The 27,414-nt window shown below is 38.3% G+C and overlaps 1 protein-coding gene across 2 annotated transcripts; it reads left to right on the forward strand.

Annotated features, from left to right (window-relative positions):
• The first annotated feature begins 1,103 nt into the window (after positions 1 to 1,103).
• Positions 1,104 to 22,379, forward strand: LOC106907955 (golgin subfamily A member 7-like). Of its 2 annotated transcripts, none has more exons than XM_014973869.2 (6): positions 1,104 to 1,211; positions 3,922 to 4,047; positions 10,850 to 11,002; positions 11,722 to 11,823; positions 14,270 to 14,324; positions 21,015 to 22,379. In XM_014973869.2, the coding sequence occupies exons 1-5, from the start codon at positions 1,203 to 1,205 to the stop codon at positions 14,309 to 14,311; spliced, it is 432 nt and encodes a 143-aa protein (XP_014829355.1). In that variant the 5' UTR covers positions 1,104 to 1,202; the 3' UTR covers positions 14,312 to 14,324; positions 21,015 to 22,379. The 2 variants fall into 2 exon arrangements, with proteins under 2 accessions (XP_014829355.1, XP_014829354.1); XM_014973868.2 differs by having other exon boundaries at positions 21,018 to 22,379.
• Positions 22,380 to 27,414: the final 5,035 nt, after the last annotated feature.

Raw genomic sequence — 27,414 nt, forward strand, 5'->3', positions numbered from 1 at the left:
TAAAATACTACTATTGTCTATAACGAACGGCTTTGCACCACAATACATTAAAGATCTGCTGTTGTTGTGTCAACTTTCCAGAATTCTCAGGTCTTCTGGTTCTGGTCCTGGTCTGCTCTGCTCTGCATCCCCAGAATCAGAACCAAACATGGAGAAGCAGCATTCTGTTTTTATGTGCCACAAATTTTGTTAAAAACATCCAGAAAATTGCAAAACAGCTGAAACACTGAGTACCTGTTCAGAGTTGCTCTCAAACCAGAATTGAACACTGACCAACTTATTTGATGTGTATTAATACGTTTAATGATGAAATTTGAGAAAATGCAATGGTTTTCACAATTGGTGACTATGTGATGTTTTCAAGATGTTTTTATGGTTTTATGATGTAAAGCGCTTTGAACTGCCTTTTTGCTGAAATGTGCTAGACAAATATACTGGATTGATTAATTTATAAAGCTTGCATACATACAAAATGGGTCCAGAAACTGACACATGCAACTTCACATGCAAAAAGTTGTGATTTATAAAACAAAACAAACTTGATGAGGGCTGGGGGATGTTCAGCAAAGACTGAAAAAAAGGGCAAGAAGTCCACCTAAATAATAAACTGTATCAGAGTTCATGATACAATTTGCTCTAACAATGCAATGAGAACTTTTGGAAAAGAAACAGACATCATCACACCTTCGATCTTATCCAAGAATGGTCATGAAATAATTGTCCAGATATTCAAACTTTTCTTTCACACCCACAATGTAATCTTAATATGATCTGATCTGTGGACTGTGACAAAAACAAATTGGCTCCTCACACCATACTTTTGCTCCAAGGATCAGGGCAACTATTTGAATCTTCCCATAGTTGCACGTTCTCCAGCTCGGGTGAAAAAAAGAAAACAGTCTTTAATCTGAGGATGTTTTTTTTCTTATAATTTTCCTGTACTTTTATTAAGCTCAACATTCCTAAAATAGTCTTATAATATTTTCTACATATACTTGCTACTATTTTAACTATATCTGTATTCATTTCTACATTTTTTAACATTTGAAACATCTTTTTTTTTATCTTTGTATTTTTGCACGTTTGCTTCAACAGTAAGCATATCTATTGGCCAAGTTTGGCTGGAACCGAATGTTACACAAGTGTTTCCCGACGGAACTAGTACTCCGTAGCACGTTGTGCGGAATTCAGGAATCTTCAACATGGCGGAGGTAAGCTGTGTAAATTAAACCTCTTTATTTCCTCACATCTGGAGAACATAAACACATGTACTGAGATGTCAGTAGTGGTGCCGGGTTTGGATCAGTATTAAAGAAGTAAACCGAGAGTGAACGGGCGGTGTTAGCCCGCTGCTAGCTCACGGTTTGGTTGCTAACATGCTAAGCTATTTTGTTGTGAAAACAAGTTTTAAATTAAATCGAGCAAAGATTAGGGTTAGTTGATTCTGAAAGCACTAATCTATAAAATCATTTACTCCTGACAGCAAACTGGCTCCTAAAAGAAGTAAAAGCTGTGACTTCTATGAAAAATCAATGCGTGATGTGGTGTTATCCTGTATAATACAGATTGTGTTAGAGAATAAACAAATATCAGCTAAATGAGAAGCTGAATTAAAAAATTTCTCCCATTTTTGTTCCGCATTTGTTCAGAGTCAATATTTTGTTAAATAGATTAATTTGTTGGTGCATCTCTACTCTAATGAGAACGTCAATGGAAAAAAGTTACCAAATTTACTCACAGCCATATATGATTCATTTATTTCTGTTAATTTTGATTCTTCCTTGTCCAGATATTATTATTATAGAGTCTGAATTTGACCCAAAATTCAGTATATGAGTAAAACAAACAAAAAAAATATATGATTTTTTTAAGACCAATTGAAGAATTTATGTTAGACACATCGATTTTATGTCATTGTCCACATCAGTAGTGCCAAAACCTGTTAAACCAAAAAGGCCAAATTTACTTACTTAAAAATCCTCTGAAGCCATATCTTTTTTTTTTCAGCTAAAAACAGATTCATTTGTATTGTGAATCCTTTTTTTTATCTGCAATCTGGTCTTAAAATAAATTGGGTGGAATGTTTTCTATTTTGTTGATCTGGAAAATGTAATTAGTCTATCCACAGCAACAAAAACAAGAGCTTTCTTCCAAAAGCTATTTACCCAAAAAGTCCTTTTTTTGCCATACCTACATTAAAATATAGGCCAAAAAAAAAACACAGCTTATAAAAGAAAAATTATTTTGATGCATCACTTTCCATCTTATATAGATACAAATGAGTCATTGAAAATCTTATCCTGAAACATCTATATAAAACACCTTTTCTGTGGATTCTCCTTGGGAAATTGGGTGGAAGGAAAAAGTGTAGAGGAAAATAAGCACAAGCAGCAGGAATGACTACAACCTTGAGAGGCTCCAAGCAACACAATGTTTCCCTCTACTGACAAGCTTCCAGGAGATGCTGATTTTGTATTCCAGAGGCACTCGGTGCCTTCTCATGCTTCAAACCAGAACCAGCACATGCTTTGATGGACATGGTACCAGTGTGTTTTAAAAGCCAACAAACTGGTTTGACCCTGAGAGCGCCGCTGTCATAGCAACCTCAGCAAACCCACAGACTGTCCTCCTCCATGCTACGCTGCATTGATGCAGTAATTCATGCAAAAGGAGGCACAATCAAGTATTGACAACATGTACTGTAGAGTACATGGACGTCCGCTCTATAGGGTGTTATTATTATTATTAAAGGGCCAGTATTATGTATTTTCCAGGCACATAGTTCCATTATGGTACAGTCAAGTAACCGTGTTACGTTTAGGTGTTATAAATGTGACTTGGTCCAGCATCTGGATTAGACCTGGATTAGACGTGGACATTAATTTGATGAATTTATGCTGAAACATGGTTGTGTCCAGGACAGTGGCTGACCTGACCAGGACCGTTTAGGCCAAAGCAGGAAGGTCCAATTAAATTACAGGAATGTGTTAACATCTGCAGGTCCAAGATTCTCCTTATATCTGTGTTCACCTGCATCTCTGAAGTTCAGATAATCTGTGATTATAACAAGGCAATATAAGTCACCTCCCCTGCTTGCTTTATTGTTTCTTTTATAATCTTGACATAAACCTTAAGACAAAACTTAAGTATCTAAGCTTATCTTATCCTAGGTAGGGCTACACTCTATATCATAAATACGTTGTCATGCAGAGCTGGGCGATATGGCTGAGAAACCAAATCTGATTATTTTTATACCAAATTCGTTTTCTTCTTTTTTTTTTTCTTTTCTTTTTTTTAAATAAAATGACATAAGACAGAAAATATTTTCAAAAAGTTTCTTTTGTTTGGATTATCACTTCTGTGAGTTGTACTTTGGAGTATTAGAGTAAGGCTGCAGAAATATTTGTCTAATAATGGGAATGTAGTCATAATATTGCCAGAATAAAGATGCAACATTTTGCATCTTAAAAGGAGAATAAAGCTTGGATAATTGATTTCTTTTGTTTTTTTTGTGTTTGAGTTCTCATAATATTACAACTTTAATCTTGTGTTATTTTGACTTTCTTGTCACATGACAGTATTCTTGTAACAGTGTGACTCTATTCTTTGGGGGGAGGGGAAAAACTAAACCTTAGCCTGACTCTTATATTTCATCATAGAGTTGCCCTAAATTCAAAGTCCAAATAAATAGTAGCTGTAAAGCTTGCTTAAATTGTTGAATTAAATCTTTAAAAACCAAAAATTTGATTAATTGGTCAAATCAATTATCACTCAGCCCTTGTCTCTTATATTCTCAATGTGGACGATGGACAGTAAGGCCTGTTTGGAAAGCAGTTTTTGATTTTTCTTGAAGTCCAGGTGTGAGGAGTTCTCTGAGCCTCACTGCCACAGACATTGACGTACTAATTCCTGTTCCCACAGACCCACAGCTTACAGGACATGAGGCAGCAGGCGGCTGTCGCAGCCAAAGTCTTCATTCAGAGAGACTACTCCAACGGAACCATGTGCCAGTTCCAGACCAAGTTTCCTTCAGAGCTGGAGACCAAGGTGGGAGACGTGTTTAACACCAGGACCCCAGCTGTCCTTTTATGAGGAACAGCAGAGCGTTCCTCGTAAAATGACACAATCCTAATAGGAGGCCGAATGCCTCGATGGCAGCCGCTGACTTTCCGGCTTTCTTCTATTTTCGGGCATGACGGAAGATCTGAGTTTTGTTGAAATTTTAGGAGTTGTTGTTCTTTCTCAATGTTCTCCATTATGAGCTTGGCATTCTGGGCTAATGGGACGAAATGATGTTCATCAACAACCCACGGCCCAGAGGTTTTCTCGGTGTTCTCCCCTGAGACCTCCAGCCAGCTGGCAGAGCAGACCGCCTGCCGTCACATCACAGTCCAGCTGAGCACAGCTCCACCGTTGTAGGAAGAAGCTGATAGGTTCCGTATCACTTCCCTCTGGCAGAAAGTGAACGTTAAGACCTTCACTTCGTTTCAGAAAACATTCAAAATGCCTCAAAGTTGCATCTAAAGTGTTTAGTGAGACTGGAGGCTGGTCTGTACGGAGAGGTGTTGCTATAAGCATCAATATTTATTCATGGATAGGAAGGCGCCTGTTAGCTGCTTTAGCTAGTGACGCGTACCTCCAGGCGGCATTATTACGCATCGAGTCATGAACATAAAACCAGACTGTTCCAATGGGGGACATGAGCAGGAGCATGTCGCAGAAATGGTTGTAGCGTTCTTATTTCTGTAAAGTTTGACCTAAATTAAAGCTGAGACAATTGCAGATGTTTTGAAATGTAAAAAATGGTTATAAATCCATAAACAACTTGGTTATTGTCAAGATCCAAGAGATTGTATTTTTTTAATAATGGAATTAGTTTTTACATAATTGCCCTGTAAGAGACATAGTTGGTTAAATACTTTGTTAGATATTTTATAGTATTTGGTGATTGATATAAATATGGCGATATTCTACTAATGAGTTTGGTTTTTGTTGTTTACTGAACTTTCAGAAATGACAGTGCACCAAAACAAAAGAAAAATGATGCTGAAAACATCTCAAAACTACTCGTGCTCCTTTTTCCCCCCACGTATTTTAGCACTAACTCAGTGTTTCACAACCTTTTTCAGACCAGCGCCCCCCTAGCCTTTATCCAGGTCCCTCACTGCCCCCCACCAAAGAATTTGTAGGCTACTTTGCACTGACTATTATTTCATTAACTATAACTATCACTATTGTTGATGTTTTGGTTTTTATGCTCGTTTCTGTATTTATCATCAAAAATAATTTCCCAGAGAACAAAAAAGCCATGTGAATATAAATTATTTTCACAGGTGTCTACGAAAAATGCAATGAACATTCAAGTTAAAATCGGTAGGCCTAACAGCAGCCAATCAGAGTGGAAAAAATATTCTTATTCTTTGCCATTTTCTAGTTGTTGAATGTTCCACAAAATGACCAGATAAAAGATGTACGTACAACATGCCAGTTTAAATTTGAACTATTTGCAAAACGACTGAGCTCTGCTGGATTAAAACATGGATAGAACTGTAACTACATTAATCATAGCTCTTCTTCTCTTCAGTGTTTCTGTTGGTTTCTGGTGGTGCAGCTCTGTGCTGCCTTCAGGAGAATGGGACATCAGAGTATCATCCATAAAATTTCACCCACATGGCATTTACTGTGCAAACCAGTGCTGTCATTGGAAAAACAAAAGTTCCTTTTAATGCCATACAAATATGAGACAGAAACATGGATTATATCTTTATACACACCTGTCTATTGATTTATAGATTAATAGTTTTACTGGACAGAAATTACAAAGAACAAATCTGGTTCTTAATCAAATTCTAATGAGTCAAATTGAAAGTGTCATGGAGTCATCAGCCTCATGACATTAACACTGACATGAAAAATAATATTGAAGAAATAAATGTATCAAATTTAATTAAAAACATAAATAAGTACTAAGTTATTTACTGTTAAGATATTTATTCTCAGTAGTAGATGTGGTCTCAACAAACCCATGGCACTTCAACAATATTATTTTACCTTTTATCTGGAAATGGTGTCTGTTTATTCTTGCCATACAGTCCTCTGTATTAATTATTGCTCGAAAGGTCTTGCCATATCAGTTTATTCCTCCGTATTTACATTAGTTTCTTAGTTTATTCTTGCATTTTGTTCTTAATTCATTTCCATTTACTTTCCTTTGATTAGTATTATCCTCTCTTGGTTTATTGTATCACTTTAGTTTCTTTCCTGTTGCTAGATTTATTTTATCATTTATTGACCATCATTAATCTTCACTCATCACCTGCTGCGCCGCCTAATCATCATATGTTTCACATCATGTGTTGATTTTTCACTGTTCAGCGTCGGATTCTCAGTTTTTATGCCATAATTCACATCTAGTTCGTCGCTCCGTTTTATGTCCCGCTTCTCCTGTTTCAGAGTGTTGCGCAATGTGCGCGTCGTTGTTTTTTTTTTTTTTTTTTTTTAACCCTCTAAGGTGCAGCGCGGTTGGGAAGCGTATCGATGGGTAAAAGGCAGACTGACATAAACCTTTTAAGACAACAGAAACAATTTCGGTATTGTGATTATTAAAATTTAAAAGTGCTGTGGTACCGTTGTTCTATCACCCGTTTCATACCGGACCACTTACAGCACCGGTGTTAACGCTATAAAATGAACGCTGTCTATCGTGGTATCACCCATGGAGGGATTTCTTTATTTAAATGGGTTCATTTTTCAGAGGGATACACAGTGAGGGTATCGTGATTTTAGTAATTACATGTTTATAAGAGCGATTTTCTGTTGTCCTTCCATGGAAGCGGGCAGCTTTCAAACGGAAATAAAACACTTTTTAATATAAGTTGCTGCTTAACATGATCACAGAACTGCCAAAACATTTGTACAAAAATATCAGAAAAAGTGAGTCACAGCAACGTCATCAGTCGGTGTAACGCTGAACTGATTCGGTGAAGCTACTAGTAGCAGGAGAGGAGCTGCACCAAGAAGCTACAAATACTGAACAGGAGAGCTGCCATCGATACCGTTGCAGCCAAACATGTTTTAATGTTACACAATGCAGTTCTACCAAGTTACTCAAAGTCTAAACTCGTATTGTTGTGCATTTAAGGTGTAAAGTTTACCTTCGACCAAAGGAATCCCAGCGCCCCCCTTTTGTAAAAATTTCCGCCAGCGCCCCCTGCCGTCCTCTGAACGCCCCCCAGGGGGCGGTACCGCCCACGTTAAGAACCGCTACACTAACTGAACCAAACGACAACATTTGCGCAGCACATGAACATGTTAAGGTTGTCAAAGTCAAGCTAGCATAACTGACCTACTTTCTACTTTTAAACTTAAACTGTGCAAAACAGAGTTTACAAGGATGTGCAACTCAAAGTTCTCAACAGAAGAAGAGGATCACTGATTGGTAGAGAGTCCAGAATCACTGTGACGAGGAGAGAGTCGAGGAACACCTGCCTCGTTGTACATTATCAACGTCATCCGAGCCGCCCGGGATGAGCGGCGCTTCGTAGCCAGATTGGCTTTCTCCTCTCCCCGCTAATATGCTCCCATGGTGCAACAGAACATTTCCTCATGGCTCAGTCCACAGCTGGACCCCAACATGTGTTTGTCATTTCTACTATGAGGAGTTTGAATTCAGGATTCATAGGAGCTGGTCAGCAATGTGTAAAAGATTGTTCTCAGCTGACCCAGCACTTAAGAGCAGAATTTGTTAAATATTTGAATTTGAGTCACTGATTAAACAGTTTTGTTGTTAGTTTTTTTTATTTGCCTTTTTTTTTTTTTAACTGAGAATCCAAATTGTAATGTTTCTAAGTTTTCCCCCCCAGAAAACCAGCTAAGCCTGGTGGTAGGGGGCGCTGGGGCGGTCCACCGGTGGCACACCATTTAAAAAATGTTAAAAGTTGACATAAAAGTTGAAATATGAGGTTATTATGTAGAAGACACTATTGACAATACGTAACCACTCACAGAGTCTCAGATACCATAAAATACAATTAAAATTTCAGATTTTTAAAATTTTTGCACTAAAGTTAAAATCCAAATTACCGAAAGTAATCAACCAGTGGATCTTAAAACCAGCTATGTAATACTGGTCATATTTTAAATGTAAAATAAATTCAAAGAAATGCTACCTAAAATTTGTTTACTACAAATGAACAATCATTTGTAGTAAACAAAACATTATTAATACAACAAATTCAGGCATTTACTGTATTTTCTTGTGTCTTCCTAAATCCAAACATGTTGTTTAGCAGGTTCTGCTTGGAGTAGTATTCTGGACTGACTTGTGATTGGTTTTTGTTTATCCACCTGAATGCAGTGTTTACAAGGTACACTCTGATTGGATGAAAAAGACTCGCCTGTGTTTGGTTGGTGGCATTTACATAGAATTCATGTAAACAGTCTTTTCAATGCACAAATATGCATAATTTGTAAATTTTTACAATAATTCTACTCAGCTTGGATCAGATTACTATATTTCTAATAGCTGTAGATTATTTGACATTGTGGGGTACGACACAGTTGGTGAGCGCCCCCTACTGCCTACTTCAATGCACCAACTGTAACATGTCTTTGCTGTCACTGGTTTTGATACATACATATTTAAATATAATTAAAATGAGTAAGCCAATGACGCTTAACCTGGAAGGGGACAGTTAAAGCCTGGAGGCCCGCCAGGCCTATAACACAGAGGAGGAAACTCCAGGTTTGTGTTTGCTGAGGCAGTAGCTGGAACTCGGATGTGTAGATGGAGGAGCAGGTTGCTGAAGTCTGAGGCAGAACTGTGGCTTTGACGCTCATTACCACATGAAAGAGCTGCTTCCCATCATTTCAGAAGCTTTATTGGCACTTCCCCATGAGTCTGGTGGTCTTCAGTGTTTTTCCGGTATTTATTTCATATCCACATCAACGCTGGGCAGATGAGGCTGTGGAAGAGCTCATTCTCACTGCCATAAAGTTCCTCCCCCACACATTTGTTCAAGATTAGCTGTACCTCTATTTCTTTCCTTCATTCTTTTTTTAAGCGCAACTCGGGGCCAAACTTTTTATGACCTGCTTTTTTATTTAATTGGTTAATTTGGAATTTTTGTTACTTGAGCCAACATTTTTTCCCTTTTTGCAGGGTTTGCATATTTTGTGGTTTTCAGAAGTCACATGGTTTGCAATGTTTTTTCTTCAGGCATATTTGTTGTCTTAGTTTGTGTGATTTTCTTTTCTTTTCTGTTTGTTTTTTTAATGTTGCCAAAGTACCAGGAGAACATTTTGAGTCCATGTGGCTGCTCACTTTCTACACTGGTTGGTGGAGTTTCATTAATTGTCTGGTTTTGCTGGCCTGAAGCTCACAGTGGGAAGGTGCTCACAGCATTCAAACTGGAAATTAGTGGGAAAACAAACTTTAGATGGGAAGTGCCAGATATGATGCATTGCTCAGGCACAAGAAGCAGAACACTAGACTGCTGCTCCTGGCTCTGCTTAGGGGATACTCACTGACTTGTCTCTTTTTTTTCCCCTCTCTTTTCCCGTCTTGGTACTTCATGCGGGTCCACGGGTACAACAGAACACAAAAATCAGAGTTCAGTAATCGCTACACACTTTTTTTTATGTTTTGCTTCAGTACAAGTGGCACTTCACAGAACTGACTCAAGATTTGGTGAGATTTTTTTAATGAGTAGAAGATACAAATGGATGGGTTGTACAATAAAAAAGTCTTAAATTAAATTATTTAAAAAATATACAATAAGCTGGCCTTAAATACATTAATCATGGCTCTTAGACTCTAATCCTATATATTAAATTTTCAAAAAATAAAATCTTCAAAAACCAGAAGTTCATTTAATGTATACAGTTGATTAATCGCCCACGCCTTGTTTGTTTTAGCTTCTTCTAACTGGAGAACTTTATTCAACGTGCTTTTCTCCAACATGATGTTGTTGATATTGTTCAACAAAACATTCCAGAAACGGGCTGGATTTATACTTAAACCACATCTAACCGAGTTGCTTTTGCTTACTCATTTGGTGAAATCTGAGTCATATTACATTTCATTTAGAAGTATCAAAGTGAAGGACAGGCAAATAAAAATTCACTTTATTGTCATTTAGCACCACTTCAAAGACATGCACAGAACAAAATCCAAAAATCACAAAAAATATAAGTACCGTTAAAAAAAAGAGACATGTATAATAAACAAAATAAGTTGTACATATAAAATAACAAATGCTCTATGATTGCAAAAGGGAAATGTCTGGTAAATGTTTGTAACAGACTTCTAGAATATAAAAACTTTTTAGTTTTTTTTATTTGTAACGACTTAAAAATCCTCTTATTTTCATGCAAACAATAAAGCTTTGAAGCCTGTGGTCAGGTCACAACAAACCCAAACAGTTCAAGGGTGTGAATACTTTAGAGCTCTGAGTCCAACAGTTTCACTTGGGAACCCAGATCATGTCTTTTGGTTCGGGGACGACTGAGCAAACGTGTCTCTGAAGAGCGAACGTTTCGAAAGTTGCTTTGCTTTGTGTACTTAGGATGTTTGTGTCCAAGTTGGACCGATTCCCGCCGGTTGCTGAGTAGAAACATTCCCGAGGCTCGTAGCCGAGGCGACCCAATCGGCTCAGGAGGTGTTTCGAAATGCGGGAAGGAAGCCTAGAATTCTCTTGATGCATGACCGGTCTGAGAACATCCAGCCCCTTGTTTATAGAGACGAAAAGAACTGCTAAGATAAATCCTACACACACCTTTTAAATAATAGCCCTACTGATGTCCTAATTTGACCTGCTTGGTCTTGTTTTATTGCTTTCGCATGTTTCAGATTGACAAGCAGCAGTTTGAGGAGACGATACGGACACTGAACAACCTCTACGCGGAGGCAGAGAAGCTGGGAAGTCAGTCGTTCATTGAAGGCTGCCTGGCCTGCCTCACCGCTTACACCGTCTTTCTCTGTATGGAGACTCACTACGAGAAGGTGGGATATGGAGGCTGTGCAAAGTCATGCAGTGTTCACATTTGTTTGAAGTGAGTCCATCGTACCCAAATAAGGTTCTTCAGCTTAAAGAATATAATATTCTTTAAGGCTGGAACTAGTAATTATTTGAATAATCGTTTTATCTATCGATTGTTCTAGAAGATAATTAGATTTTTTTTTGAATGGCACATTCACATTCATTGAAAGATTCAAATAAACAATTCCTTTTTTTGGATGAGAAAATTTTACATTTTATTGTCTAAAATGCAGTAACAGTATTCCTTTAGTGAATCTGAACTGGGTGAAGATAAAACTTGAGTTTTGGCTAAAACCTTTTCCCAGGTGTTTTTATGATAAATTAAATCTCTCTCTCTTTCTTTCTCTCTCTCTCTCTCTCTTTCTCTCTCTTTCTCTCTCTTTCTCTCTCTCTCTCTCTCTATATATATATATATATATATATATATATAATTTTTTTTTTTTTTTCAGTACAATTTTGGCTAAATTACTGCTCTGCATCTGATCAGCAAATGGTCTTTTTTGAATTTGTAAGCTCCAGTAGCGATCAATTGATTACTAAGTTAGTTGACACGCACTTCAATAATCGATTAATCAAGATCAAACCGATTAATCGTTTCAACCCTAATATCTTTTCTTTCTATTTGGGGATTTGTGTTCTCAAAAGTCACAATTTTGTTTTAAAACTTAGCATTTTTTTTTAGGTTTTAAAGAAGATTGCCAAATATATCCAGGAACAAAACGACAAGATCTACGCGCCACGAGGCCTCCTGCTGACAGATCCCATCGAAAGAGGGCTCCGAGTCGTATCCTCCCACTCTCTGTGAAACCATAAATCCAATTTAAAATAACCTTTTTTCTTTTTCTTCTACAAACACAGTGATGATTGTAAGCTACAGTCCTCATCATAAAAACAGCCATCTCGTATAAGCCTCTGGATTTCCAGGAAAGGGCGCACAGCACGTCTGAATACTCGTGGTTTTTTACTGTCCTTCTGATGATGGTTAAAAATGGAATCTAGCAGTCAAAGCGGCTTACAGGAAATCTGCTGCTATGAATGTAAACTCTTCAAAAAGTTACATAAAAGTCCTATGTAATCTATAACATCTCCATAAAACCAATGGGTGCCCCAACATCCTGACTGTCGCTGCGTGTGCGTGTGTGTGTGTGTGTGTGTGTGTGTGTGTCGTGGCTCACCATGCTCTTTAATTCCAGCTGGGTGGGAAGAGGAGATGAGGGTTAACAGAATATGAGTGAAATTGTTTGCAGCTGAACTTTGTTCCCGTCTTGCCGGTGGAGTGACAGCGATCTGGATTATTTCTCCAACTCCGTCAAACTGCTGCGCTGATTTTAGCAACGGGTGGGGGAGGGGGAAGGAGTTGACAGCAGTGTTTCACCTGAACTACTACGGGTTTAACATTTTAACAAAATGAATATGACAGTTTAATATTTTCAGTAGGCTTGCAACAAGCGATTATTGTAGTAATTGATTATTCGATCATTTATTTTGACGATTAATCGGGTGAAAATTCTCATTCTGCAGATTTTTCATTTAACCACTTTAGCCTTTTTAAAACAATATTAGAAATACATTAACAGATGCAAATAGATAAATCAATTCCTCTTTAAAAATAAGAAAATATTTTGTTGCCAACAATGCAATAACATAACATCACTTTACTAGTCCACTTGAGGAGTTCTGGGTGGAACATAATTACAAGCATTTAAGATTTTTCAAGTTAAATGCAAAATGTATATATTTTTTGTATAGTTTGTACAGATTTTTTTGAAAATGGCCTGTTTTAGTCTGTATATTCCAGTTAACGATGAATCGATTACTAAATTAGTTTCAATATTGTCAACTAAAATAATAATTAATCTGATTAATCGTTTAAGTCCTAATTTTCAGATCATGTTTTTAGGGGTTTTTTGCTCATTTGTACCTAAACTGTACCTTTGCATTACTTACAAAAACTTTTTCACATAAAATGATGCTCAGTCATTCTATGCTGATATGATGGCAGCTTTTCACAAGGTTGATGCTGCAGAGCAGGAGTCTCAGACCGTTTCTCTCCCTGCGAGCTCTTCATCATCATATAGAGGGATATGCATTTCAAACATACATCACAACAGAAACGTACTCAAACTGTGCTGGTTAAAAACAACACAGTCATACAAATCCTCATAAATTCATAAATGTGTAAAAAGGTTTTATAGCATCAAGATTTCAAAAAGCTCACAAATTCAGAGAGCAGATTGCAGATTATCTTGTTTGCCACTTTAACAAATTTGATTAGATGTTTTTTATAATAGAAAAAGTTCAAACCGATTCCATAAGAAAGGCTTTTATGGAATTCACATATTTAACTTCCTGAAAGAATACACTCTGCTTTCCTGCAAACCCGACCAGTGAGCTTAACATTTTCTGTATTTTCTTTGTTTTGGACCAATCACTGCAACTCAGCTGAATTTTGACCAATCTTTGAGCCACATTCTAATTTAACTTCCTGTTTTATGACGTCGCTTGAAAGCTGAACCTGCCAGATGAAAGCATGGGCGTCGCCTTTTTTAAAAAAAATAATAATTTATGTTCTTGGAAAAAAGTTTTAAATTGTTCTAAAGGATTTGCTTCTACTTGGCATACAGTTGGTGTTAAAACGAATGACCTATATGGGATTATTCTTTGCACTTTAATGACTTCTCAGGACGTGATTTTATTTGCATTAAAAGCGATTTTTCAATAAGGTTCTTGAAAATGTTGTTTGCACTTTAAATATTAACTGTTAACCTTCACCAAAAAAGGTGAAGATTAACATCAATTCAAATTCTTTTTGTAAGCTTGACAAAAGTAAAAGCTCAATTTTATTTCAATAACTTTTACCACAACTTTTTGAAAAAAATTAGTCATTTTAGGCTGCAACAATCACAACCCCCCTGCTACCCCTCAATATGTTGGAGAGACTGACTGTTATGTTTCCCCGGGTATGAATGTGTCTTAGTTAAATGTTAAGTGTTTCTCAAAATTTCAGTTTGAGATTGTGATATTTTAATGAAGCCCATTCAACCCAATTTTTGGGGGGAAGTTTAAAAAAAATCAGTGTTAAGTGAAATGTTACCCAGCCTTGTTGTGTGGCTCAGGCCAGCACACAGAACAAGTGCGCTGTAGCTGCAGCGGGGGGGAGCTTTTGGTTTGGGTTGAAACTCGGTGTGTGATCTCGCCGCAGCTGCTCTTCCCTTAACAGCCTTGACCAGATCGAGATCACCATCTACGAAGACAGAAGCTTCAGCAGATAAAAGCGATCCCATGGTGAGTCCAACCGCAGCCAGAGCCAGCGGCCCGTTCCAGTAGTTCAGATGGTGATGTATCGCGCTCGGCAAGCTAAACATTTCGACAGCACGCACATTTTTTCCCAAAGTTGTAACTGAAGTTTGGAGCGCCTTGGCCCTGGAAGTAAAGAGGAGTAATAAAACGAGCTGCTCTCCCTTTTCGCCCCTCTGTCCATTGCTCTTAAAAAGAACGCCTCCTACCCACTCGGAGACGGATCCCACATCAAAGTTAGGAGCTGTGAGTAATATTACCGAGCTACTTCCCCACCAGGAAGCCTGTTTTTATGGAGCATTTTTTAGGGATTATTCTTCCTCCTCAATGTTCACATTGTAGAGCCCAGTTTTTAGTCATACTGTAAATTAAGCAAGAACCTGATGTTTAAAACACACCAGCTAGCCAAAACCTACGCAACACATCCAAAAACAAAGTGATGGAGAATCTCTTAATCACAGGAGCCCTGTGGATATCGTTAAGTCCTTCAGTAAGTGGGATTAATTAAGCGATTATCACACTTAAAAAGTCATTAGCTTGTAGACTGTGCAAGCCAAATTTGGAAGGAACTAAGAAGAGCTCCGGCGTTGCTTTTCGGTCACCTGAGGGCGAGAAACGAAGCTTTGATTCAAACTGACTGAGGCTCCAAGCGTGTACGGTTAGTCACAACACGTAGGCAGTTTTATGTCAAAGCAGCAAACTTCAGTGTGTTTTAATGGGATTTTATGTGAATGACAGAAAGTAGTGCATAATTGGAAAGTGGAAGGAGAGTGATGAATGGGTTTCAACTTTTTCTACAATTTAAAAAAACAAAAAAAAAAAGCCTAAAGCCTCTGAGTCAGGTTTGGTTGCGCCACTTCTTGCTTTGCCCCAGCTCGTTTTGGTTGCTTCACACGTTTGCATAGTAAAAAAATGTTGCCCATTCTTTTTGCAACATAGCTTAAACTCAAGTTTTTCCACATATTGGCTTTGGGGTTTAGGTCAGGACTTTGACTGGACCATTTTATCACATGAATTTGCTTTAAACACTTAATGGGTTTTCTCCTAGGATTTGTAACTTCATCTATCTGCGCTCTAACCAGCTTCCGTCTGCTTAACAAAACCATCACCATGATGAAAATAATCTGGATTATGGTGCGCGTTCATATTGGATCCTGTTTTATCCGTTAGTCGTAGGAGGATAACGATACACAAAACTCACAAGACGAGATGAAATTCTAATATTAAGATCTGACTAAAAAAAACCACGAAGATCAAACGTTTGCTCCTAAAAGGCCTTTTTATGATTTCTTTTAATCTCTTCAAACCTTGGGGCAGAGCTTCAACTATGCATGGGCCTGCAGCAGAACACTTGCTGTATGTTGCTGTATGTTGCTATTTTTTGTTATTTCATGAAATAAAAAGATATCCTGTGGCTTTCCTCCTACATTTCTGTAACGGCAGCAGTGACACCAAAGCAGGGAGGACAGAGATGCACAACATCTGTTGTTGGAAACGTGTCACTATTTAGAGTTTGTATCAGCTAAAGACGACAACATGAAGGCTCGCTGTTCCCTCTGTGCAGGAGACAAAGTGCTGCTTTCACACCATTGAAAATGTGGGAGACAGAATAACCAGTGATTTTCAATACTTCTCTCATGCAGCAATTTAATGCAATGAGGACAGAGTGAGAAAGCCCCCTAGTGGAGGATGTATCCAATAGCGATCAGTCCCAGAACAGTTACTGGCTGATTGTTGATGTACTAACAGTAATTTCTTTAATGCCACAAGCATTAAATGCAACATTGAAAAACATCTTTTTTAAGTTTATGTCAGTTAATATGAATTGATATGTATAGACATTTTTACTGCCAGCTGTAAATCTGCTTTTTTTTTTTTTCCACTGCCATCTCTTAAACTGCATAGAATCTTTTAGCTCTGCACTTGGAATATAATAGTAGTCTTCCAGCCTATCAAACTGTACAGCTTCATAAACACTGCATATAATTTGAAGAAATATTTGGAGTGGTATCATGACACAGTCTGACTGTCATGTTGGTCAAAACCAGTAAGGGGAGAGTGGAAGGAGTTGTTTGGACAGGATGTAGTAGAGGAACAGCTGCCTTTCTGCAGCTGCTGATTGTAACCAATGAAGTAACTTGGTTTTAAAATCAAGTAATCGGTAAAGTAACTAAGTTACTTTTTCAAGGTAAGTGTGCCGTCTCTGTCCACTGATGGGGTGAGCTGTGATTGTGACGTAGTTCAACGTAGCCCTAGACTTCCAGCTGTCGGTTGTTATAGCGATGCCTCTTGCCTCCATCCTTACCCGTTGTTTGTGTTTTTGTCCGTCACTCATCGTCATTAATCGTTCCTACTGGAAACCCAAAATGCAGCAAAACAAATAATTTAAGAATAATCGGAGCCTTTTCGGTCGGCTGGTGGCTCTTCATTCCACAGTCAATCTCAACGAGAAACACTGTGATGTTTAATATGTCAAAATCTCCTTACACTCTAGTGAGTCCAAATGAAACCCAGAGTAAGTAATGACTTCAAAAGTTCCTTAACTCTGTAGACTGTTGCTTCAATCTCCATCTGGGTTTAATGTTGCTATGCTTCCCACTGTTGCCAGTTGCTGCATATTCAACACATACAAAAGATTGTATTGGAAGCCTTTTGCTACCATCTAATGGTCAAAGTTATCCTATGAAGCCATTCTTGGTACTGATTTCAGGAATCTTTGGGTCTTATAAGGTTTCCAGCATCTCAGCCGTCTCCACCTCGTTTTATTTCTGATGCTCCACCCTCTTGAGGCAGCACAGCATCATATCAGCCACAGATGGCAGTCCAAATACCTACAGATCTTCCACATTGCTCATCTCATCAATTTTTCTGAAAGTCTGGCTCATTTAGGACCTCCCGGGTCCAGATTATCCTGAAAGCTTCTGTTGTGTTAGAGGCAGGACGGGGTAAGGTGGCGGCTCTACAGCAGAGACGCCACCATCAGTCAGGAGCGAGACTTTCTCAGTAAACGCGTTACTGGAGGTATGTTGTGTCTGGCAACGTCTTTGTGACCACAAAGCCCTGTGCATCGCTCTGCTGTTGGCCTACTACCAAAACGATTTCTCTGTTCATCTGAAATTCCGAGCCGAGGGCCTCAGCTCACATGCAAGTCCTTTGGAGGAATGTAAAGCCAGGACTTTTATAAGTAGCTGTTGATAGAAGTGTGCATGGGATATTTACCACGGTCAAAAGCAGGGTGAACCATAGCCAGCGAACCGACTGCGGGGACCTGCAGTACATCCATCTCAGAGTTTCTGTTTCCTGCCAGGGTCTCTCCTCTGTCTCCTCCGAGCACGGCCTGATACATCCCTGCTGAAAATGAAGAAAAGCCACTCTGGTCCAGAGCTCTGATCTCTGGAATGTTCAGCTTTAATCAACGGGCTCCTTATTGAACTTGAGCTCCTCCAGAACACATAAAACCTTCGTCTCCCACCCGTTGAAGGGCTAGCAGGCTTAAAGCAGGAATTCTGTTTTCTGACCGTCTGCCAGGTGAAAAGTTGAACGGCGGTGATGGATCGGCCCCCAGTGGGAGGGGAAATGGGCTTGGCCCTCGACCGTCCTGGGCTGTCGGAGGCCGACGGCGCCAAGTCCGTGTCCCGGCGTCTGTTTCCGAACACATTCTGCCGTCGCAGGCATTCTCGCCTGGCTCGGTGCGCAAACCTGTAAAAATCGAGTCTGTGCAGACTGTTGGATGGGGCGAGGGCAGAAGTGATGTTCGTCATTAGCACCATGTTCTTTTTTCATTCCCTGAAAATGGAGCTTTCCCTTAGCTGTCAAGTTCATTTTTCACAGGCCAAAACGGGGGTAATTTTCAGCCTTTTTTTTTTTTTTAAATTGCTGTTATTATGCAGGGCTGTAAATCATGTTAATAAGCAGTCACCGCCTCTCTTTCAAAAGTCCTGATGCATGTACTTCAATGCTTCCAATTGTGTGATCAGATTAAGGCTGATCCACACATTGCTGTTGGCTGAAGCCTGAGGAGCTGCCTCCAACTCTGGACCTCCAGTAGCAGACATGACAACCTCTTCCTCTTGTTGCTTTACATCCGTGAGATAGAACATTGTTAAAATGTCACCTGCTCCTCAAAATATCTGAAAACAAATGGACTCTTTAAACAAAACGTAGTCTGAGAGTCGTGCAAGTAGACACAGATTGAAACAGATTCATCCCCCAGAAATGTAAACTCAAGACAACAAAGTAAATGAGCCTAAATGAAAGTGTCTGTGCATCTTTAAGAAGTCTTAAATGCATCTAAAATTAAGGCTTTGTAAGGTCTTTATTTTTATTATCTTATTTTCTTTCTTTAAAAGTAAGTTGGTCTTAAATATGTTAGTCTTAGTATTAAATTTTCTCATGGCAGGATTATTTCTTCTCATATATTCTATGTAGTTATTTTTTCAGTCAAGCTAATGTCTTAATTGTGCTCTGACTCGAGGCTTTAGGACCCCGGGGGCAGGCCACTAAAATACCCTGGACAGCCAGCTAGCTCTTTTATGTCCATCCTGGCTAAGTGTGAATTTATTGCCGACTCAGTCTTTTGTACATTTCTGTCGCATTACAGGTTTTAAACTTTATTCATAGTCTTAAAAGCTATACATGAAATTGAAGTTTGATCGAATTTGAGTTGGTGAAAGTGGCAGAAACCACGTGGATCGCTCGGAGAGTAATTTTGAAAATTGTTACAATAAAATTAAAATTGTCAAAAGAAGTGAAAGTTGAATTGAAATATTGGAGGTAAACACTGCTCAGTGTCTCCCAGTTTAAAAGGATTGGTGCCTATTCAGTAACAGCAGGATTAAAATGACACACTGCTGTTGGCTTGATGATTGGACAGCCTTAAGTTATATTTATATTACCTGATGCAATTTTCTTTAGATGTCTTACCAAGGGATTTGAGTATTTTATTATTCATAATAATAGTTTAACACAGCACGCAAATTCAATATGTTTTTCTTGATTTACTTTTTTTTTCCCCCCTCACAGAAGTGTGAAGTAATTCTCAACTTTTCACCCCAAATAAAAATCAGATTCGAGCCACTTCCACCGAATCGGAAACGCATCCGATTGTTTTCAAAGCGACTGCAGGCAGAACAGCCGCGTCTCATTTTATCCGACTTTTATGTCATTAACCTGAGACATGGTCATAATTCTGACCGGATGTAAATGATGCCTGGAAAAAAAAAATCCTAAATATGAAAGAAGTCTGTCAGTGAAGCACGTCCCATCCTGGTCCCACCACTCTTAGCTCTGATTGCACATCCAGGCATGTTTCTGTACGTTTTGCCGTTGTTTTTTTAGCTCTGCTTCTGATTTTGTCACAATAACATCGGCTCCCATTGCTGAGTTAACTTTTAAATAAATCTATAAACGGCTCTGTTATCCGTTATCCCTTCAGTAAACAGAGCGCCGCTGTGTGACGTCTGCGGGTCGCTCTGGGGTTCTGCATAGTTCATACTGAGGTCTGGCTGTGGTCGCATCATTTGTTTGACCTAAACCCAATTCTACACAATTTACAAAAGCTAGACTAAATTCATTTCCAAAAATTAAAGAACGGTTTGTAAGAAATCAAAGTCTAACTGCTTTACCCATGGTGCTCTTTCACAAACTTCATCAAATGACGTCTTCCTAACTACTTCATCACATGATCAATTATTTATTTATTTATTTTTTTTTTTTAACTGTTCCCTAGAAACGGAGAGTAACGCTCAACGTACCCTTTGGCTCAACTTACCCCGGTTTCCCCTAAGCAGTTTAATGAGTGGAACCGAACCGTCTCAAGGTTTATATGGTGGAACAAGGAACTGAGGGTACACTATAAAACATTACCAATTACCAAGAGATAAAGGAGTTATGCCTCTCCTATGTTTGGGAAATGACTAAAGAGCAGCACGACTGACTGTGTTGTTTGTGAAGAGGGCTATGATGCAAAGTGGAAAGAACTAGAATTAAGTCAAATTGACATTCTCCTTCAAGCTCTGCTGGGTGATAAACACCTAGAGATGACATGTTCAGAAAAGCATCTGGTTCAGAGGGTTCACTGAGCCCCTCTTAGAGAAGGGGACTTGGTAGTTAAGATGTTAAAAATCCAGGAATTTTTTTTCTTTCTGCAATTTCATTCATTTTTTTCTAGTGAAAATTGGACCTTTATTCTTATGCTATTATGACTAAATTGATGTAATTAAGCAGAAATTCTTATAAGTGAGCCCTAATGCTCCTTCATAAAGGAACATTTTATTTATTTTCTTTTTTTAGAAAAAAGAAAATGGGGGAAAAAAATCTTTAAAAAATTGCATCTGGTATGAAAAAAAATATTTTATTTTTAAAGGGGCAGTATTATGTAAAATTGAATTTATTTATTTATTTTTTTTTTTTAGCTTTACATCATGTTGTATTGTTGTTCCCTCGTCAAAAATGTACCTGGAGCGATGCCTTGATTCTGTCATGCACGTTTGAGAATCCTTTCATCTCCCATGGCAACCATTCAGCTGTGCAAAATGCCTGGCTGCTCTCATGTCTGAGAAATGTGGTCGTACTTATTTCAGTTTTAATGAAACGTTCAGCTGATTGCTGTCGGTGCTTTTCTTTTTCTTTTCAGTCAGCATCACATCATCTTAATGATTTCTGCTTTTGTTTGTGCAGCAGCGGAGCGGCAGAACCAACCTCCCCGAAGACCTCCATGACCTACGACCTTAACGCTGCGTCTTTACAATCTATCCCCCTACCTTGTGTAAGAGCATGTGTCTTTCAGAGAATCCCTTTGAAGAAATGTTGTAGCAACATTTGACTTTTAATGTGGCCTGTTTTGTATTTTAGTACATTTAAAGCGACTACAAATATGATGAAATAAGAGTTGAACTCAGAATTTAACTAGAGTTTTTATGCTGGACTAATGCAGCTGTTTGAACGTTAGTGTTTTTGGAGAAATACCCTAATTGTCTTTGTTTTTTTTCCCCTTTTGGAATGGTACAGCCATCAAACAGGGTCACATATTTTGCAATGTTTTCCAGAGCTCACCTGTAACGATTGGGATCATTGGTTGTTGGGGGTTTTACCTCAGACTTTGTTTTCTAAAAGGTGTTTGCTAGTTTTGCACCTATTTTTTTTATTTTTCCTTTATTTTTTTTGCACCTTATCTGCCTGTTTCATAAACGTTAGTGTTTATTTAAAACATATTTGTCTGGCGGAAAATTTTCATCCCTGTAAATATTTGATTTGCACGTAGTGATTTAACAGTGTACCATACTGTAGGTGCTGTGAGTGTGTGCTATGCATAATATTTGACTGCTGTTCATTTTTATTAGTAATATGTACATATACTCCAATATTGCCTTCGACAGAAGTATTGAAAGTGCTCTTGTTGGTGGACAGAGTCCAGAATTAGAACAGTTTTCCATTAACACATGGTTGGGGTTAGCACATGTTACAAAAGCACAAGCTTCACTGAACAAGGTTGATGTTCTGGTTCTCCCAGGTCCAAATTGAAAATGTGTATTGTTTTTAGAGATGCACCAGTCATGCTTTAAATAACTTAAGAACTCAAACCATCCAATCAATGATTCAGAAATCTAATAAAGGTGAAAGACTGACGTGTCAGTGCACCATCAGAGTCACTACCTCTACCATGGAACCTGCAGCACATTTTGTTTTTGAGTTCCAGAAATCGGTTCGGACCAGGAAAAGCCTGATCAGTGCATCTCTACTAAAACCCAACGTTCTGTCCCTTTTCTCTGAACCTGAATTAGCATTAATTAATCCTCCCATCTCGCAGTGTGACCTGGAAGCTGCTGATGTTGGGCTTCACTCGTCTTAAAGCCTCTTCATGTATAGGTATCCAGGTTTGATTGTGAACCAGGTGGAAAGTCTTGATGTCTTCTGTAAATAAAAGTTTGATCTGTTTTAATTCTTTAGATTATGTTGAACCTTTTTTTTATTTTGCCAAATGAAATTCAAGTGTATTCATAATCTACTCTAGATGATATGCTAATAAATCTTGTTAATATGTGACGCTGTGCTTTGCTTCGTTTGTTGAGTCCTTTAAAAAAAAAAGTGTAGGTTTTAGTTTATAAATTTCCCCCCAGATAATTAACTCAAATTAAACTGAAGCTCATGAACATTCGGTGTGTTTAGATCAAGGCCAGACGCCACAGTGAACTCGACACCTAACATCCGATTTCTGAGGATGCAGAAGTCGTTCTTGATTTTTGGTAATTATAGAACAAGTTCTCTCTGGCATCGTTGTTGTTCTACAGTCTGTCAACATTGGTCGTTAATTAAATTCTACATTTTAATTACGATTTTACTGTGTTTGTTTTCAGGTTAAACTTTGGGAAAGCATCGTAGCCTCTCCTGTTTTTAGCTTTTCAACTTTAACATCTTCCAGCTCCATTTTGTCGCTTTTTGTAACTGCAGGGTGAGTCGAGAGCAACTCTTTTGGAGTGTGTGACTGATGGGAGCGGAGCTGCGTGTGTGCAATTAGCTGCACTTGTGACAGTCTTCTGAACTTCTGTACCTTAGTTTATTTTGCTCCTCAACAGGCTAAACTTCCTACTGCTGTATTTAGGTTATAAGTAGATTAACACAACTTTATATTGTTCATTCTCGTTTAGGTTTCTCTGCGCTGCAGGTTTAATAAAAGCACCACAGAACCCTGAGCCTGTAAGAAAATAACTTGAATGAATCTAAACTTCACAACAGTCTTGTGGCGACTGTTTAGTTTGGTGGCCGTTCAAGGAATTCCTGAGACTAGCTAGAAAAGACGTTGGCTATTTTTGTTTTGTGTCACTTGTCATTTCTTTACCCCCTAGTAAAACAGCCAGAGACGCAGCTTTACATATGCATCCTGTATGTCTGTGCATATTTGGCTCATCAAAGCGTCCAGAATATTTGCCCAGTCGTCAAATCAAAACTGGATGAGTTTCTACGCTATGCAGCAAACTTTCAGTCCAAGCCTCCATTCTCGGTTGGAGATAGGGTCATCTAAGACGTGTGTGAGACTCAGGACTCTATGGTTTCTTCCAACTGTTCTTTGGACTTTGCTCCTGTGTGCAGCCGTTCCCAGAGGTTATAACTGGAATCTGGTGAAGCCACTCTGCCAGCTCGAGTTTTAACAGTCCTGAGCACTTTATGTTTAACCAGCCCTGTGTTTCCTCTGTTGTTACTGGTCTGAACATTTAGCTTTTCTTGTCATATAAACTTTTGAAATTGGCCTCATTTAGCCTGCAGGACTCAGACCTTCACTCATTTGAACACCAACTCACAGATCAGAAGGCAGTTTAGAATTATGACATACTGACAATGTTCCCAAGGGAAGCTGGACCTGGCTTTTACCAGATGACCTGGCCACAGCTGCTTTTAAAAGAGAGTCAATTGGGGTCTGCAATCCTGTTTGCATTTATGAGGTTTTTTTGTGTGTGTTGTTTCAGAAACTGACGGTCTGACAGATCCTTTTCTAACTAGCTTAACAAGATTGTTGAATGTTACATTAAATAAACTTTCTAAGCGAGTTAGAAGAAGATCCGTCAGACCGTCAGTTTCTGAAACAACACAAAAAAAATAACTCATTGTGCTTGGATTCTTTAGTGAACAAGTCATTAAAATGTATTTTCTCCTTTTATATTTCTTCTATTTTAACCTTTTTGTCACACTTGAATTTTAGTATCAAAGGTAACCTGAGTAAGCACAAAAAAAGTTTTCACATGATTTCAATTATTAAAAGAATTAATTTATTCAACCATCCTTGCCATTTGTGGTAAAATAAACCTAAAATCTACAACAACAGGTAATAAGGCTTTTCCATCGCAGTGGAGAGATTTTGGTCCAAATGATTTCATCTAGCCAAACTGTTGGCTTTTAAGTCCAGTTTTGGACTAGGCCACTGTAAAACCTTTGTTATATATGTACTGTAGGTGATGCGCTTTAGATTGTTGTCTGGTTGAAGACAGTTTCCTTCAGCATTTTCTTGTGGAGAGCAGAGTTCATAGTTGCATCAATTTCAGCTCACAGACCATGACTCTGCCACCACCATGTCTGACCATCAGTAGCTGCATTTCCATTATGTACGCAAAACGTTGCTCCATTAGCTTTAATGTTGAAAAGGAAACTCCACAATTGCAGCATTTCAATTAAATAAGAAACAGAATTAAAATCACATGTGAATAAGTTTGTTCCTTTATCCAACATGTTCATCCTACTGGGGGCAGCTGGTACCCATCTGCAGTGGTCAGCAGGCGAGAGGCGGGGTCACCCTGGACAGGTCTTCAGTCTACCTTATAATTATATAGTTACATCATGTATCTCTGTAGTGTTGTCTCTTTTGTTTTACTGTCTTTCTTTTCCACCACCAATAGCTTTTAAAGTTCCAACTCCTGATGATTGCTCATCAGGAGTTGCTGGTGGATGAACAGTGTTGTCTTTGTGTTTTCTTGTGTGCGGCAGTTGGCAGGATCTGGATAAAGCTCCAGGCCTCATCGACCCCACCTGAGCAACATGCCAGGATCATCTCTGGTGGATAAAGTCGGTTAAGAACTCTCCGGCTATTAAACCGGCTCTTAAAATCCAACTGGCTGCGCTCGTTACAATTACTACATTCCACTTGATCTTGGCTCCGGCGCAGCCTGTTTCACAAGAGTCTGATTCGTCCAGTTTGTGTGTGTTCCACCTCATTACAGCCGTTGATTGTATGTTGATATTAACGGTAAAGACGTCCTGAAAGCAGCACGCCGTTTTCTGAGCCTGAAAATCGTTGACCTCTTTGACAGTCCCCCCGCTTACAGTTCACTGGTTGCCAAAATGTATTAGAACACGCTTGACCTTTACCCTCCGATTGATTTCTATTCACTACTGACGATTGGCATCATTGTAAGAAACCCTGAAAAATGTAACAATGTGATCGATTGTCCTGATTGCTGTTATTAGCTTTGGTGTTTTACCTCCTCTAGAACGTCTGTTGCAACTATTTACATTTGATGATTAGTGAAACTGTTTCCATTTGTTAGATAAAAAGGATAGAGAGAATTTTTGTTTTACTCATGAATTCCTTTTTAAATAGTTTTACATTTCCTGGACATTTTCTTAAACTGCATGACTTTATTTGAAGCATTTTGGTTTTCCTCCTTCCTGCTTCGGTCGCCTGCGTTTCTTCCAGGAGCAAAGTTGTTCTTTTGGGTTTAACTCCCTTCACTTTGTGGTGAAGTGAAGTTAGTGAGAATCCAGGTCATTAAAGTGATTTTAAGTTCAGTTCAATTTAATACAGTTTATAAATGTAATGCCATTTCACACCAAATGCCATCGCAAGGCACTTTACCAAAAAAAAAAAAAAAGAAAGAAAGAAATGGTTTAAATTTAATCACATATTTTCCAGTTAATCCTCAATCTGTGCAGTGAGTTCCATTTATTATTCAATTAGTTTAAAAAGTTCATGTCTAAAGAAATCTAGCAGATTGGCCTCCTTCTTCTGGACCAGCAGGGGGCGCCCCGTGTAGACAATCACTTTCATTGTGTGTTGGGTTTACAGCAGTCCCTCATTCTGAGAATACATGTTGCAACAGCAGAGAACAAAACTCTCCTTCATTTCAATGTCAGCTTTATTTATAAAGCACTTTAAAACAACTATTAGCTGCACCAAAGTGCTGCGCAGCATTAATAAAACCACCAATAAGGACACGCCGGAATAAAACAATAAATTAAACAGTCCGGACAGGTAGATTACAATGTCAGGCCTTAAATGCCAAAGAATAAAAATAAGTTTTAAGGAGTGTTTTGAAGTGTTCCAGACTATGGCCAGGTCTGACATTGAAGGGTGAGTTGTATAAATTAAGAGCAGTGACAGAAAATCTCTGGTTTATCCTGCTTTTAAAGCTGCAGTGTTTAACTTTTATAAAATCATTTTTCATAAATACTGCAGCTTTAAGATACGTTTCACTGATGTATCGGTGAGATTAGGGTCAGTGTTCATACAGAAAGCCTTTTTTGTTTGTGGCTTGAGAAGTTACTAAAACATTTCACTGCTTATCGCCCTGTAGATAATCGGCAGTTCTCCCTGCAAACATGAACCAATAGCTTCTTCAACAGACTGTCAACAACAGGCAGACAAACTCCAATAATGTGTTTTAGAAAAAGTCAAACTTCAAGAGAGAAAACATGTAATGACGGCTGTAAGCCACAAGAGGCCAGTGTTTGATTACATCACACTTTTTCTTCTCTTTTAGTAATCTTGTATTTGTATTGTATTTTTATAACGTGTATTTTTTTAATCACATGTGTATGTGTAAGTTTTATGGATGCCACTTGCATCTGGAATTTCCCAGAATATGAACAAAGTATTATTTCATTTGATCTGATCTGATCTGATCTGATCTGATCTCTGCTGAATCCCATGTTCACCTGTTTCATGGGATAAAGTTTGATTTTTCACATCCTACAGTAATGAAACACATTTAAACACTTCCTCAAGTGTCTCGACTTTGAATGCTTGTGAGAACTTCCAGCCTACTTTGGGGAGAATTTTCCATCTACTAGAAGAACAAAAGTAAAACCTTCTAGAGGAAAAAAAACCAAAAAACGTAAAAGTTCTTGGAAATGTGCTGAGCATAAATCCATCATTACACAAAATCCTGTATGCAGGTTTTGTGCAATTCTTTTCAAATATAACAATTAATTGAACAAAAATACATAGACAGGCTTGAAAACGTATTCATGCTCCCTTTACTTCTTCCTGTTTTGTTGTGCTTCAAACCTCAATGTGATTTATTAGGTTCATATCTGACGCACCAAAGTAAAACGATGAATAATTGTATCGTTGAGGGAAAATGTAAAAGGATTTTCTCGTTTTTATGTTCTGTCTCCCTGAAGCAATGCTTTGTAGAACCCCCTCTTTTACTGTAATTACAGCTTTAAAGGGGCAGTATTATGTTTTGCACACACAAAGAGCCATTTTATAGCACAATCAAGTAATTATGTTACTTTTGGTTGTTATAAAAATGCTGTATAGTGTGTGTGATACACAATAGTTAAATATAACAAAATTTAAGTAGATAACTGG

Source organism: Poecilia mexicana, unplaced genomic scaffold (genome assembly GCF_051168715.1).
Source record: "Poecilia mexicana isolate PSO_F unplaced genomic scaffold, ASM5116871v1 scaffold_9, whole genome shotgun sequence".
NCBI classification, from domain to species: Eukaryota; Metazoa; Chordata; class Actinopteri; order Cyprinodontiformes; family Poeciliidae; genus Poecilia; species Poecilia mexicana.

Coding starts and splice junctions, on each gene's coding strand:
- LOC106907955 (XM_014973869.2), top strand. Junction 11,003..11,721: donor TGGAGACTCACTACGAGAAG/GTGGGATATGGA, acceptor ATTTTTTTTTAG/GTTTTAAAGAAGATTGCCAA. Junction 11,824..14,269: donor TCGAAAGAGGGCTCCGAGTC/GTATCCTCCCAC, acceptor AGCCTTGACCAG/ATCGAGATCACCATCTACGA.